Below are 16,280 nucleotides of genomic sequence, written 5' to 3'. Positions count from 1 at the left end.
TTTTGGATATGTATAATTACTGCTTTCGTTGTACTCCTCTGTTTTGAAGTTTTGTTGCAACGATGTGCTGTAAATGTTTATGTAAATGTTTATGCTGTAAATGTCTTGTATAATGTTATGTGTGATTTTAGTTTGGTTGTAATTTCATGTTCGTATTCTATTTTCAACTGTAACCCCCTACACAGTGCCCAATGGGCGATGTAGGTACTTGTAAACAATAAATAAATAAATAAATAAATAAATAAATAAATAAATAAATAAATAAATAAATAAAGGTTCCCGCTATGAACGCCCATGAAAGCCCGAAATCATTCCCGCGCACGGCTCCAAGGACACGAAATTTTTTTTCTGAGGCTACCATCAATGCAGTCGGACCGGTGTCAGCAGGAACGAAAACCGGCGACCTCTCGGCTCACGTAGGTTCTAGAATACGGGCTCAGAATAGCAGCTTCTTAGTGCCGCAAGTTACGGTGATGTAAAACCACTCTAGTCTCGTGTGTTGGCTTGGTCGTTTACAGCAACGTCGTCACCACGGAGCGGTACATAAATTTGTGGCACCCAGTGGTAGGGTAACACTCTCCGCTTCACGTCCCTTTCCGAACGCGAAAGCGGTCTGCGTTGTGTACAAGCGTTCTCTCAAGGTGAAAGCCCTTGGGGGGAAGTTAGTAACAACAACAACAAGATACAGCCTCCGTTCTGAGCAGTTTTTTTTTTTTTTCCCTTCAAGCCCACACTTTGGTGGGTATTTTTGTGGAGTTCCGAGCGATTGTGATCTACGACGGGTCGTCGCCGCCGCCACGGCGCCCTGACCTCAACCCTCCTCTACTTTGCGCGGTCGACCGGGGCCGCGCTGTCCGGCCAGCCACACCGGTCTCTACGGTCGCGGGGTGAAGGATCAGCTGACGTCGACGGGTCGGCTGCCGGAAAGGGCCAGGCAGGCCTGATGTTCTGTGAGTGTGTTCGGTCGGGGGGTCGACAACAACAACCTTCCTGTATTTAAGGGGAGGGTAGGCGGGAGAGGAGAGCCGGTTTGAGGCTTTTCGGAACGACTCCGCGTGGGTCCTCGGTCGCCACGCCCAGAGCGACACTGCTTTGCGTCTTCTCGCAGGCGACTTGTTTTGCATTCCTCGCTGCGGAGAGGCTCTCTCGAGATGCTCGCGCGCTCGGTTTCACGGTTTCTCATCGCTTCTGCGGCCGCCATTCTCCTTCTACAGGTAAGCGTTTCCCTTAACCGGGTGCGCTGTACGTGATGCGAAAGCGATCGACAATGGTGCCGTGTGATTGGTTTAATTAAATAACTCTGCTTTCTGCGCAGAAACGTATCGGCAATCTTCCGATACGAAGCAGATGTCATATGCTTGTGATGTTCAGAAAGGAGGACGGAATTTTTTTCTTATCTGTCAGGGCAGCTATAAAGCAACGTCGAAGACAACTCAATGATAGTCAATCCTGTCTTCTATAGCATATGTCCAAAGGTGTGGTCCTTTCTCTTGCGTGGTTATAACGGAATGGAATGCGCTTGCGCCAAACCAGCCTCAAAGAGCTTGCTGCCGACGAAGAAGCTAGATCCATCTAAAAAAAGTGCACAGTATTACTTCTTGATTTCGTGGTAAGCCGATTGCATTGCATTAAAGTAGGTAGAGCAACAAACTAAACGGCTGGGAAAACTGGTCAAGGTCACTCTATTCCCGTTGTTTAAGCAATATTGCTTGTCGTAGATACTTAGGGGCAGTCAAATGCCCGTATGTTTTTAATGCGTAGCATTTTTTGCCGAGTACCCCCACAGCCAGGACACTCTAACGCCCTGAAATTGCACAACAATGCAGATATTGTGGAAGTTCCACCTGTAATCGCTATAATGACGTAAATGGACGTAACTGATCGCACGAAATTTCGAAAAACTAAAAAACAGGAAAAATAAAAAAAAATTACTGAAAAAGCCGAAACGTGTAACGCCCTGTATTTTCACAATAATGTAGATTTTGCGAAAGGTGCACCTTTGATCACTATAATAACGTAAATAGAGATAGTTTTGGAGATAAGAATAACGGAGGAAATTTTGAAAAAAACTAGAAGAATAAGAAAAATATAAAATAACTACGGAAACCAGTAAACTGTGTAACGCCCTGCGTTTCTACAATGATTCGGATATCGGGAAAGTTTCAAAAGTAATCGCTGTGATTACGTAAATGGAGGTAATTGGTCGGGCGAAATTAAAAAGAAACTAATAAATAAGAAACAAAAAAATATAGGAAAATGGCAAAACACACTACGCATGGCATTTCCAGAATAATGCTGATTTTGCGAAACTTTACCTGTAATCGTTATAATAGCGCAAAGAGAGTTACAGTTAAACCTGGATGTAATGGACCTCTATGTAACGAATTCATGGATTTAAAGAAGTTTTTAATTTCCCCGTTTCCACCTTCATCGAAGCCCACTTGTTTATGACCTCTATGTAAAGGAGTTGCGAAGGTTAACCTGGACATAACGAATTCGCTACCCTGATAAGTCAACGTATTTTGCCCTTTCTCTAAAAAAATCGGCTGGCGAAATGCACTAATTTAGCAAATTTCTCCGACACCGCAACGTACGGTCTGCTTCCACGTGTGAGTGTGGTGTCTATTAGGTGCTTGGCCTGCCTGTCGGCGTGTTGTCTCCACTGATATCTGTGGTATGGGTTCGTGCATGATTTCTACTGCCTGAATACGAAAAGATTTGTCTTTCCAAGCAAAGCTCGCAACAATTTTAAATGCCGTCTCCGTCGGCGAGAAAGAAGAACGCCACCGCCCGGTACAGTGTACTAGCTGGCATCCCTTCAACAATTTTGACTTGTAGAAAAGAGCACGAAGTTCGCGGAAAGGCGCCCTTTTAGCATGAGTTTGGTTTTTAAAACGCGCTAAGGCGCCGAAAACTATCAAAATGCAAAAGTTATACTTAGTTACGTTTGTGATTTCGGAGGTCGTGCAGTCGCATAAAGGGCAAATCACGCAGTTTTGCAGTGTGAAATGTATTCTTGAACAAAGGGGAGTTCAGCATCACTGGTGCCCAGAATATTGGTTTCGTTTCTGCTTCACTTCCACGAACTTTAATTCGAAACCTGCATGCAACGAAAACCAGGATTTAACGAAAAAATGCGAATTTTTGTCAACTTCGTTACGTCCAGATTTAACTGTAATTGGTCGAACAAAATTATTAAAAACTAAGAAAAATATACAACTAATTACGGAAAAAGCCGAACCGTGTAACTCCCTGCATTTCCACAATAATGCCGATTTCGGTAAAGTTACACCTGCAGTCGTTATGATAGCGTAAACGTCGATAATTGGTCGAACAAAATTTTGAAAAAATACTAAACAACAAAAATAAAAAAAATCTATAAAAAGATAGTATTTCATATGACGACCTGCATTCCCACAATACAAATTTTGCGGATGTTCCCCCTGTAATCGTTATATTAGCGTAACGGAGATAATTGGTAGAAAGAGATTTTGAAACACTAAAAAAATAGAAGAAATATAAAAAATTACGAAAAATGGCGAACCGTATAACGCCCTGCATTTCCACAGTAATGCAGATTATGCGAAAGTTCCACTCTTAATACTTATAATAGCGTAAATTGGTCGGCCAGGATTTAGAAAACAATAAAAGATTTGCTGGAATAAAAGCTCGTACTCAAGACAAGCGGCGTAAGAATGCTGCGCATTAGTAGATAAATCTCTGAATTTCTGCAGAATTTTTATATTTTTGTTTACGTAATGAGCTCAACCGACCTGTTTTTTTGGACTGATTTAGCGTAAGTTTTTGTTGTTTACGTCGGCGGTTACAGTGCAAGCCATCCTTGGCTGCATGGTCGAGCAATCATGAAGGGGGTCTATGGGTACATGCTTTCCCGTGTCCGCGGGGTTGACTCGACCGACGAAGGGTACACGCGCGCCTTGACTGCAGTAACTGGGGGGCTCTAGGCGCTGAACGCAGTCGACAAAACTGATCTTCGTTTACGTTGGTAATCTGGGGATTGTAGTTAAAGAAAGACAAAGTTCACGACAAACGACGCGTACATATGGCCTTCTATAGGAGAAACACACATTATCTCTCTTCGGATGGCCGTTCTATGAAATCGCTTACCATCGGTGCGGGGAGATTGAGTTTAAAATGGGAAGAAAACAAAAGCTATGCGCAGCGCTCTAACGAAGCCCTGCGGGGCGACCAAAAATAATGCAGGGCATAGTCAGCCACCTAATGTGATTCTTGGCTGTGCATGTATTCTAGTCACTCAAGGGGAACCGAAGGCCAAGCTATACAACAGCTGTCTGTGGCTATTCTAGTGTTAATGGTTTCGCAGTTGGGAAACCTACTATTACAAAAGCTAGTAACAATTAAGGAAGTGAAATAAGCTGGTGGTATGCTTTCGGGATGAAAGTTCGCGGTAAACGCTGCATTAATTAATTCGGAGTGAAGGGGAGTGTAGGGGAGGGGACGGCCAGTTCATATTGCTCTCATTTGCTTTCCAAGCGCCACTCGGTGAGTGCAGCCGGCATTATAAAGCGCGAAGATGTATGCATAAACATTACTCTAGAAGCGTTTACCTGGCACAATTTTATTTGAAGCGCACAAGTATCTTCACTCTGCTTTAATGAGGGCTTGGGCCGCGGGTTGGCTGAAGATAACGGAAAGCACCCGAGGTCTTTAACAATAGTGATAGGCGATGGCTGACATCGGTATAAATGCAACTATGCGATGGGTTGTCGTAAATGTCGGCATAAAAAATTCCCCACCGTATTATTTTTGACCTGAACGTGTCATTTTAACAACGGTTTAACCGCTTCTCAAACCGGATGTGAGGCTTAATTACTAGAGTCGCTTAGTTTGGAGCACTCGTATTGGGATTACAGTAAGGTTTCTGACCTGAACGCATCACAATAGCGATAAGGCGTAGTTGACAAATGCGCTGAGTTCAAACTACTAGTATAGGTATTAGCATCGCAATAAGCCGCTGTGGATTGATATTCGGCATGCATAGTTCACAGTTTATTCCATAGCACGCAGGTCTTTTTCTACTCGTCACTCGCTTTCACTGTGTTTATACCTTTTGTACAACGTTTATTGATTGCGGGAATCGGTGCAGACGAAGAAAACATCATTTCTCGATTGCGTTAAGGTATAGATGTTGCCTCCCTGGATAAGAACATTAATCACGCCACCAAATCAAAAACGTTGGCCGTGTTACCTTGCTACTACCTTGTTAGCCCGCTCAAGTCAGGTTGTTGTGCGCTTATACTATCGTACTGGATTCGTTCCTGACCATAGACTCATCTCTCCTCTAGGACGTAAACCATGGAGTCCAAGCCAGTGGTGTCACTGAACGGGCTCCCGGCAGTGAAAAGCCAACAGAAGCTCCAGCGTCCCCCGCGGAGGAAGCTGCGGGGGAAGGGACGCCTGTCGAGTCCGCAAAGAAGTCCAAGACCCTAGGCCACCCTCTTCACCCGTTCAACCTCGGCATCAGCATCCCGTACTTCTTCAACATGCGTCTCCTGACTGGGCCCGCAGGCACCGGGCTGGGCCTGAACGTGCCAGCCCTGCTCAACTTCCAGCTTGACGCAGCTCATCGCAGGCGGCGACCCCCCGGAGCTGGACTGCTCCTCAACCTCTTCGGGAACCGGGGCCTGACGCTATTTAACCGTCGCAGACGTCCAGTTCAGCCAACGCTCGGCCCGACAGAGCCGCATCCAATAATAGTTCCCGGGTCAGACATAGACAACGCCATCGACATCAAGCGGAAACCCTCTCAGAAGTCGTCGTGAGCTTGACAGCGACAAACGATGATGGCATTTTTTTGTTACTGCGCAATAAATGGTTACTACATGTACAAACGTGGTTGTATTCATTTTCAGACCTAATTGCGCAACTACTGCCCCCGTAATTTGCCACAATTCATAATTGCTTCTTTTGAAATGGCGGATGAGCGTTTCAGGGTGACTCCAGTTGTGTGACAAATAAATGTGACTGGATTCATTTCACCCTCTCCTATAGCCGTTTTTCTAGGCTGAATTTCCCGAAAGCCAGCAATCAATACGGTCAAAGAGGCACAGGGGAGTCGTATGTCTTTTTCTTGCTACGGAAGTAGGAACCAGAAATGTTAGGAAAAAAAGAAAGAAAAAATCATTCCCCCCCTTCATTCCCCCCCTTCTCGCGCGGACAACATCATGTGTGCATTTAGAAATGTAAAACGACATGTATATTTCAGGCACGAATGCAATTTACAACGCACGGTTATTTGGAGTTTTTACTCCTAGTTTTTACGGAAAAAATGAAGCCCTCTTTGGAGATCCAGCTCTGAAATGTTAAGGAAAAGTTTTGCGTTAATGTCAGACATGCGCTGCGAAACAGCATGCCGAAGCGTTTTTTCGGCCAGAACGAAGTATTACAGAACGCTTGTAACAAATCTTATTTTTGTAATTTAAGAACCTTCGCGTCTCCATGTATAGGGGAAGTACATCTTTCGCATTGACCTAATATTATGCGCCCGTTACAAAAAAAAACAAAAACGTGCAGCAGCATTATTTTCGGCAAAAGCAATCAATCATTGCAAAATTTACACAGGACAAGCAACGTGATCTCCCAAATGTTAGATGAAGCTCCCACCCCCAAGAGGCAGGGAAATAAGGGATAGGCTCAGGACAATTTGTGACATTTTCGGGCGCAGCGGGCGTTTGGAGGTGACTTTAGTTTTCTTACTGAACTGTCGTCACCCGTCTAAATTGCTGGCAAGTGGCGCCGTGAGACGGAAAGCCTTTCCCGATCGCCCACGCGTTGAAGGGCAAAAACAACAGGTGTGGCAAAAAACTCTAGAAGCTTGTCAGAAGTAGAGAAAAAAAATTGCATGCCGAAACTTCGGTTTTTCTAGAGAAATGTTTTTTGCACCTGCATTTTTTTTTCTTTAGTGCACGAAAAATTTAGGCACACTCACGAACACACACAACGATTAAAACACAATACAAAAGCTAGGAGGCATCAGTGGAGAAGCACAAAATCCAACTGCGTTTTGCGTCCTTCAAAAGTCGGGCAAGCAGATAAACGCCCCCAAAAGATTCAACCAGACCGGAGGATCATTCTGCGTCGCATAAACACTCCTCAGCAACGGAGCGACCTTCCGAAAAATGGACTTAGGTAGTTGGCCTAGGTGGATCCGCATGCCGGTCAGTGATGCGGCACTGCCACAAGCTATACACGCCCAGCACTACAAATACGTCATAAGTTACCCGATTAACATTATCAAAAGGCAGGAACCGAATGGTGTAAGGCGTAATTTCAATGCCCTTCTTGAGAGTCCGCTGCAAAACGTCCCAGAAAAACACAGCGTCACGGCACAAGCACAACCCAAAACCATGATCAAATTATGATCAATTATAGTTGATTGAATAAGCGACAATTGACCGAACAAAAAATAGACATTCCCTTTTCGCGCAGCCATGTCTTAACTGGGAGTGTGGAAGAGTGAAGCTTGAAGAAAAATGTTTTTGCATTTGGCGGAACACACATACTCATTGCACGTTTTAAAACATTGCTTTTCTGGTGGCCTAAGCAAAGCTGCCGATAAATAGGCACCGAAACAGAGTATCAATTATAGTGCTCATCATAGTTTTCCTTCACATGTGAATAGACATTCCAAAGAGAAAGCACAGTAAATAGTAAATAAATACAAAAAAAAAACACCTGTGTGCCTCGAGGGAAATTGGGAATCCAGACGGACACCCGTACGTGTGATCCGCGGGGTGCGTGGGAATTGTGATCCGGCAAATGTGCAGACTCAATTCTCTACACACCCAGGCTCCAATTGTATTGGATTTCGATCTAACACAATCCAATTTAATCTAATCCCAGCCGATCCAATCCAAGCCAATTCGATCCGATGCAAACCAATCCAATGCTCCTCGCGCTTGCGCAGAACGGCCCTTCACGGCCCACGCGAAACTGCTCAACCTCGGCCAGTCTAGCTTACGCTACAAAAACGTGTGAACCGGCCGCGAACTTCTGATGGCTGCTGTCATTGTCCTTAGCTGTGTTCCGGAGGCTGTGTAGGTGGGTTGTGAACGTCGCAGCGTACTAAAAAATTAGCAGTGGCTTAGCTCGGCTATGCCAGGGTATACGTAGCGTTAGCGTGAGCTAAGGTTCAGCTGGTTATTTTTAGGTTTCCTGGTTGTCTAGGATTAGCTGGTTATGATTACTGCTGCTAAAACGATTTTCAATCCAATTCAAAGTCCAGTCCAGCTAATTCCAGTCCATTCCAGTCCAATCCAGTCCAGTCACTGCTCCTCGCGCATGCCATGCAGCACGGCTGTCCTGGAACCACGCGAAATGGCTATCACGCGGCTCCGGCGCAGCGTCAGACTTAGCTACTGCGCAACGGAGGCGCACACCTAAGCACGCGTCTGTCTGTCTGTCTGTCTGTCTGTCTGTCTGTCTGTCTGTCTGTCTGTCTGGGACTCCATTCAGCCAACCGGCAAAAGTGAAAAAAAATCTGCGCAGTAGTGCTATATACTCACAGCCAAAGTAAACTTCGGGGTCGATGTTCATACTTGCCACATTGTTTTACAAGAACAAGACATGACACAAACATAAGGCAGAAAATGAATACATAAGTGATATTTGCAGTGTTTCTTTACTGAAAAAAAGTCATGGATGCTTGGTTTTTGCGATAGCAAATGATATACTACATCTATTGCAGAAAACCATCGCCTGCTGTTGCCCGCACTCCTGGCGGCATTTGAAAAATCACACGGCAACAGAAACAAAAGCTTCGACTAGATAAGTTCTACGTTCTGCTTGGAGCGCACGTGGAGTTAGGAAATGTGGTTCTATAAACGTTACAGCAGGGCGCCTCGATTCACGCGCGTGTCCGCATATCTCCGCCGTACTGCAGCGCTGGCATCGAGGAACCCGGCCTGTAGCAGTGGAACGCGGTAAGTTTAAATTGAGTTGAGCGAACCTTTAGTGTTTTTACCTTATAGGAAAAGCGCAATGGAAGAAGAACAGCATGACAGGTAAGTGGGAAAGCAAAAGAAGGCATTCACGAAGACTATCCTCTTTTTTTCGGCATTTGCAACGAAGGAGCAGATACACGGCCATTTTTTTTTTCTGATGGTACGATCCCTTACTCCCCCTGTACCCCTCTCTGCACCCCGTCCGCTAAGAATGAGTGAGCGATTAGACGCGTTCACTGCGCAACCGTACGAGCCGCCGACTTGAAATCCAGGAACGGGCAGCTTTCTGTGTTTGTGCGGGAAATAATAGAGCCTTTGCTATAACAATGAAAATGAGATAGTTTTATCCATTTTTTATGCTGACGCCACCTGAAAGTGACCTATAAATGAGATATACAAAGATAAAAAAACATCAGTTACGACAGGACAAGCTCACCGGCATGTTTCCGAAACAGAGTTAGGGGCTAATAAATATACATGGGTACTCAGTGTACGCACATTGTATATATGAACATTGGGGACAAGCCACGCAGACTTTTCGGATTATAGAAAGAGCATTCTATTTTCTCGCCGACTTTTACCGCGCGTAGAGTGGAGACCGTAGCAGCACCTCAGCACAACACAATTCCCTGGATGAATTTGAGGAGGTACAACAGAACTAACTTGTAACTCCAAGAGATTAAGCCCAGTAGAGTCAACATGAAAGACGAGCCAAATGTATAGTACTATTAATGAAGATGCGATGGAAAAGGTCAGGCTTGTACGTAACGCGTTAATGGGTTGCTTGTAATCGAATCTTGCCAGCCGCTATGGCTCAGTGGCTGTGGCGTTGTGCTGCAGAAAAAATTCATAGCGCATGCGGGCGAGGACAAGGAAAGAAAACAGAGACACCATGCTGTGCTGCTTAGCCGAAGGACGCGGGTTCGATTTCCAGGCCCAGCGGCCGCTTTTCTGATGGAAGCGAAAGGGGAAAAAGGCCCATGCGTTCGAGATTTCGGCGCACGTTAAAGATACCCATATGGTCAAAATCAATCCGGAGCCCTTCACTACGGCGCTCCTCATCGCCAGTGTAGCGTCGGAGCGTTCAACCTTATAACAGAGTAATCGAATCTTGGAACGCCTAAGTTACTTACATTAAGGAGTAACGGTTGTTTTAATTCAATTAAAACAACCTTAACTCCATATTTCGCCAAAACTAATCTTTTCAAATTTTCGTTTTTTCCACGCACGATCAGTGAGTGGAACAAGCTACCGCTTGCCGCCCTTCTTTCGACAGATTCTGATTCTATTGACGCGCATGTCTTCCTGGTGACGTGAAAATGATTTCCTGTCGTCTTATCCACTGTTTCATTGTGTTGTTGCATTGCTTTACTTCAGTGCCATGTTTCTCTTCCCCCCTCCCCTTTTTTTGCAAAATGTAAGTCATGTAATCCCGCTTAATTGGTTGTCGTATATATGTGATGTTAGCCTTGATGCCTTTTCATATTCTTTTTTTCCTGTTTATTGCCTGCACCACTCCTGCTGGGGCTTCATGCCTGCAGTATCTTGTAAATAAATAAAATAAAAAATTATGTTCTTCGTCTAAGCCATTACAAAATTACGAATTACTATATTTCTCGCTCCCTTTTTTGTTGCGAGAGGTGTTGGCTAGGCTGGAGTCTCTTAGCACGGCGAAAAAACGGTCGGTGCTATCAAGCATGAAACCTTCCCGGTTAATGTGCCAATAAAATACCCCTTGACGAAACTGTAAGGTGCGTACGTGCAGGTACCGATTTTTCTGACTCGATTTAACGCGGGGTCACTATTTATGTCACGCTATATCTCAATATATGTGGTACCGTAATAAAAACAGTTGTATGAAAAGTAACGTGGAAGTAGTTGATTACCCCAGAGTAATTTTAGTTTCGCTTCAACAGCGGAGCTGTGGTAGCTGGTCGTAATGTGTGGCGCGTAAAGGCCAGAATACATGGAGCGTATATGCGACGAAAAGACGACGAGCACGCCCGGGGGCGCGCGCCCGACGCTCGGCGGCGGAACAAACGTAGTCGGCCTCCAATGATAGCAGGGTCCGAAGAGTTCGTCGGCGGCGAAGCTGCGGCGAGCGGCAAACCGAACGAACCAATCAGGTCTTCCGATTTCCCCTCCGTGTCGTATGGCGTGCACTGGCCGCTGCAGGCAGCCATTTTCGAAGGGTTTGATAGACGGGCGCTTTTCCAGCGCCCACTCGAGCTAAAAAAAAAACGGATTGTACATCTGAGATCGATTGAGGAAAATGGTGTAGAAAGAAGTGAAGTCCGTGCTTTTCGGATACCTCGCGCAGCAAACGCAACACGGTCCCGACCCAACTACCGTGGCTTGTGTTGCCGAGATAGGCATGTACTGTAGCTTTTATTAGGTTAAATAAAGGCGATCCGGCTACATAAGTTCTATTAACAGCAACGTAGGGCCCGTGTGCAAGATCGGCGTGTGAGGATCAGTCGATATCACTGCGAGGGCGTCTCAAATAAGCAAAAAATGGCAGCATCTCCACTCTGTGGGTGATAACAAGGGTGCGGGGTACCGGAACTCGAAATGACATCCAAGTTGCTCCCCGAGTGACATCCGATTTGCGCCCCGACCGTCATTAGATTTGAGCCGTGAGTTGCACCTTGATTATTCCCTAAATTAAACTGCAACTCACGGATCAAATCAAATTTCGCTTGATTTTTGCTTGATGGTGGTGTGCGCACGAGTGGACGCGGACGGACATTTGGAGGTCCTAAAGTACTCCGCGCCGTTACAGGCGAGAAAGTAAGCCGTTTGACTCTTGGGTACTGACTCACGGTCGTAGCCCAATGGGCAAGACGACTTAGACTAACTCTGGTCTACCAGACACAGGCTCGAATCCTGCCGCTGCCAGTGCCGTGTGTGATTTTTTGCGATTGTCAATGCTACGCGCACAGACGCTAACGGAAATTGTGCGGTACTAAGGCACTCCGCACCTAAAAGGGGTTCCGGAGTTTAGCACTGCAATGGGACCCAGCAGGAGCTAAATACGAAAGTTTATGAAGCACAAGGGGTTTCTGCTGCCACAGTTGCGTGCGTCAAATGAAATTCCTTTTGTCAGGTACGTGGTGTCATGTCTTTTAACATCTGCGTGGTAAAACCAGTTTCAAATTCTTTTTTTTTTACATTTTCGTAAGTAAACTTCTCTGCGCGTTACAATCTGGGGCTGGTTAGAATCGTGCAAGTACGTATGCTTACCCACTATAGGGATTATTGCCGCGCACCATGCATTGGATTTTTTTATTTACATTTTTGCTTAAACCGCCAGGCGGCGCCGGTTGAGTTATCTGTGACCCGAGTGAAGAGCATGTTCAATTAGTTCTTTCTTACGCCGCACGGATTATCTCAGTTGATAGGGAAGATATTTCGCCATAACGCCACTAGCCTAGAATAGTCTTATCTACAGCGTTCTCGATGTAATTCGACGGATCGAGGAATAACCGCACCGATAGAAAAATTCCCGCAGAGCAGACGGCATTCTATTAGCCTACACTCGCTTGAGCACATCACTTCGTCAACTGCTGCTTCGCCGACTGTGTATATTTCGAGTAGTTACGGGAGTGCAAGTTCGGTGCAATAAACTTGTTTTTCTGCAAGCCAACTGCGTAATCTTTGGCTTCGGGACCTTACGTTGACGACGCAGAGGTTGAATGGCCGCCTACAGTTGCACGGGCATATTCTTGCTTGGAAAAGAACCGACCTTGTATTTTAATTTTAAATAAGGGGTCTTAGAGTATCTGAAACAGCAACCATCAAATTAAGACTGCCAGGGATTTTCTGGACCTCAATACAGTTCTCTGTCTGTCTGTCTGTCTGTCTGCCTGTGGTCCGGAATTCCGACAGCTTTCATGTTCCGTGAACGCGTTAATTTTTTTTTTTTGGCATGTGAATGCTTTACCGTGGGTATAATCTCTCCAGTGAAAAAGTATTTGAAGCCTAGCATTCGATATGTCAGCTTTTTTTTGTCCCTTGTTTTTACATGAGTAACCACATCGGTGTTCAGCGCACAACAACTGGCCAAACTATTATGCTTAAACCTAAGGTTATGTTTATGAGGCAGTTTTAGATATATTACATAATATTTAAACATATATTAACGCATCACTGTTGGTGTTAACGATGACGCACACACAGAAAAACCAGTTATGTTTATTCGGTACAAAACAATATCGCTTTAGTTGTTGTGATACAATTGCCAGGTATTGCCCTTTTGACGTCCCAAAACAATTTTAACAGAAATACACTATAATGGACGCATGTAAGACAAAGCTAACTCCGATGTTTATTGAGCATGAATGTCTGTCTCTATCCGGAGACACTGATTCGTATGAATGTATTCACTCCTGTAACTTTCTCCGTGAAGTAAGGCAAAATTAAGGTGGCTTACAGAAAAAAAACTGACCACGAATTGACAAGCCTGCAACCAGTATTGGTGTTTAATCCTGAGGTTTACATATTTTAGGGGCAAAATGGATATTTACCTCCGTTACGGAAAGCTGTCTGAAATATGCAGAGCTTAGCCAGCCTTCAAAATTTTAGTGGCCACGCCATGTTTTCAAAGCAACAAAATTTTATAAAGAAAAAAAAAGTGAAACTGATATATCTAAAAACAGGATAACCAACTACACAAAATTCGGGCGAACTAAACGTACGTGGTGAATATATCCGTCCTTGAAGCCTTTCCAGGCCGTTAATATATAATGAAGTCCTAATCGCCACAGGCACATGCATAGCACATACGTACCACAAATGAAACGTTACGGTGGATTCTCGGAGATAGCCAACACCCCTGTATTACGGAGGGATAAAAAATGTAAATATGTAAAATAGTCCATAGCAAACACAAACTGCATTGCCCGCACCATGTTTGCCCTCACACTGTGACACTCCAACCGGCTCCTTCGGCTTGGCGTTTCAAAGCAGGATGTGCTATGGCATCAAACAGCGAGCACTGGTGTCCAGAGGACAGGTGCGCTGCTTTCTGGCACTGGAATGTGTCAGCGAACCGGGCGAAAACTTTCGATGGTAGGTTGGTTGCAGGCTGAGCGCGAATCGTCCGTACCACAATGATGGAGGCACATAAAGTAGAAAAAAAGGTGTCCCTCCGTCAGTTTCTCGTGCTTGGGAAGGCCTAGAGGTTCTTCACTTGGCCTATCAAATGCGAACGCCTTGTGCAGCATGAGGATGGCGGACACTCTCCGCATAAAATCGAGGTCCTCGGCCTGTATTGGCCTCTTGGGGTCAAGCGGACCCTTGTTGTCCAGCGTGCATGGAACACTAAGCGCCGTCACCGATAGGTCGGCGTCGAGCTCCGCGATTCGGTGAAAAACCATGGAAGACAGCGCCTCCGCGACTTGGCTTCCCACAGCTCCATACTTGATGCCTTTAAAAAATTCACTTGGTGGGAAGAAAGGCATTTCGAGCATCACATTCAGAATTTCCAGGCGCCAATCGTGGTTGACGCTGAGAAAGTCGCCTTGACGTTCGAACATGTAGCGCGGCATCCTTGAGTTGGCCTCAGTGAGGCGGCGCGCTCTGACAGCCAGTTCGATGTTCGTGAATATATCGTCCGTCATGTCGGGAAACTGCTTGTACATGGCATCCACAAACTCGGGGTTCATTTCGCCGATGAGGTGGAGAGAATCGTCCAGCCCATTTGTCGTGCTCGTGAAGCCGCGCACGGCGTCGGCGGCAGCACGCCAGGGTGACTCGGCGATCTTGCTCCAGAAGGCGACTCGGACGTTCGTCACTAGGGAAGAAAGTTCTGTGGTCCTGCTCCACTGATATTCATTTGCCGCGTACGCAGCGTACAAAGCCACGCCCATGTACGCATCCGCCAGCAAGACGCAATAGCGCGCGCGGCCTCGCTTCTCGTCGTCGCCGGTATTGAAGTACCACGCTATGTCATCCCTTCCGAGCATTGTTAAGCTTTGGGTAAGCACCCACCCGTAGTAGTACGCCATCAAAGCCTCGCCCTTTCTCTCAACGAGACCGAAAAACGCATTGAACAAGTCGACATTCTCCAGTGCTAACACGCGTGTTTCGTCTACCGAGGCGTTCAGGTGTGAGCGAAGACTCTTGGACCAGGCGTCCATAGGAAGAGCTTGCTCCACAACGCTCAGTACGTCTTCCATGCTCACATTGCGAAAGATCTTTGGCCGAGTTTGCATGTAGGTGCGGTGTAACACGGGGACCACTTCTGACTCGTTCTTGAAGAACTCCTCATACCCCAATGGCTCATCACTTGCACTCTTGAAGGTTTCGACCATTTCGTTGAAATAACTGCGGTACAGGTTAGAGCCGACATGCAGCATAAACAATCTTCCTCGCAGGACCCCGTCAAACACAGGCGACGGTACGATGGAGAGCAAGCCGGGGCGATCCATCAAAAACTGGACCACAGCTCCCCAGTTGTATCGGGCCGTCATTGTGAAGACGATGTCGAGGAGCCGGCTGTCGTTTGTTAAAGGGACCCCGAAAAGCTTTGTGAAGGTGGCAATCAAATGCATTCAGGTGGTAGAACACATAACGGGAGATTTTTGAGCCAAGTGTGAGCCCCATACGTTGTACAGATAATTTGTAAACAATTTTTGAAGATCGCCTTTCTCAGCCGATGAGCGCGACGCCACAGCGAGCCGACCGCGGCTGACGCAACGGCGACCGCGGGTGACGCAACGGCGATCGCTGCTGACGCAACGGCGAAGGCGCCCCCTGATTCGCCCAATCGCCGGCAAGGTCGGCCGCCGGCGGCGTCACTGCCATTGGCTTCCGGCTGCTCTTCCTCCTTCCTGCGCGATCCCGAGGCAAAGGCGGCAAAGGCGGGTCCGCAGTGATTGACGCGAGCCTAGGCGCAGGAATGTAGCTAGCTGCTTTGAAGGAGGCAGAGAGGGAGGAGGAGTCCATCGGCAAGTGGGGAGAGGTGCATTTAATTGCTTCTGGCGCAGCTAATACTGAATGTAGATCAATAATTCCAACGGCATTGCATCGCTATATTGGTGCTACGTGACCATAAAGGCCTTTTGTAACTTTTACAGAAGGCTTTTCTGGGTCCGTTTAAGAGAGGCCAGCGGACGCCTACATTATACAGCAGCATTTTCAGCGTGCTGACGCTTTTCTTGTGTCCGATGAAGCCTGCTACGCAGGACTTGTAGAAGTTGGCGGCCTTTTCTGCGGCGTTTTGCCCCGTGGCAGGAATCACCTTGCGTTCTCCCAGAGAAGAGACGTCCAGAACGAACCTGCGACATAGCGACC

The 16,280-nt window shown here is 46.4% G+C and overlaps 1 protein-coding gene across 2 annotated transcripts; it reads left to right on the top strand.

Moving 5' to 3' along the window:
• The first annotated feature begins 755 nt into the window (after positions 1 to 755).
• LOC144180480 (uncharacterized) lies at positions 756 to 5,873 on the top strand. Of its 2 annotated transcripts, XM_077708820.1 has the most exons (3): positions 756 to 950; positions 1,109 to 1,214; positions 5,328 to 5,873. In XM_077708820.1, exons 2-3 carry the CDS (start codon positions 1,152 to 1,154, stop codon positions 5,802 to 5,804), a joined length of 540 nt encoding a protein of 179 aa, XP_077564946.1. In that variant the 5' UTR covers positions 756 to 950; positions 1,109 to 1,151; the 3' UTR covers positions 5,805 to 5,873. The 2 variants fall into 2 exon arrangements, with proteins under 2 accessions (XP_077564946.1, XP_077564945.1); XM_077708819.1 differs by lacking the exon at positions 756 to 950 and having other exon boundaries at positions 977 to 1,214.
• The last annotated feature ends 10,407 nt before the right edge of the window (positions 5,874 to 16,280 follow it).

Source organism: Haemaphysalis longicornis, unplaced genomic scaffold (assembly GCF_048455015.1).
Source record: "Haemaphysalis longicornis isolate Haplotype H1 unplaced genomic scaffold, Haemaphysalis longicornis Haplotype H1 scaffold_4, whole genome shotgun sequence".
Classification (NCBI taxonomy): Eukaryota; Metazoa; Arthropoda; class Arachnida; order Ixodida; family Ixodidae; genus Haemaphysalis; species Haemaphysalis longicornis.
The sequence above is the reverse complement of the archived record's forward strand: the minus strand, read 5'-3'. Positions and strand labels throughout refer to the sequence as shown.

Coding starts and splice junctions, on each gene's coding strand:
- LOC144180480 (XM_077708820.1), top strand. CDS start 1,152: ATGCTCGCGCGCTCGGTTTCACGGTTTCTCATCGCTTCTGCGGCCGCC. Junction 1,215..5,327: donor CCGCCATTCTCCTTCTACAG/GTAAGCGTTTCC, acceptor TCTCTCCTCTAG/GACGTAAACCATGGAGTCCA.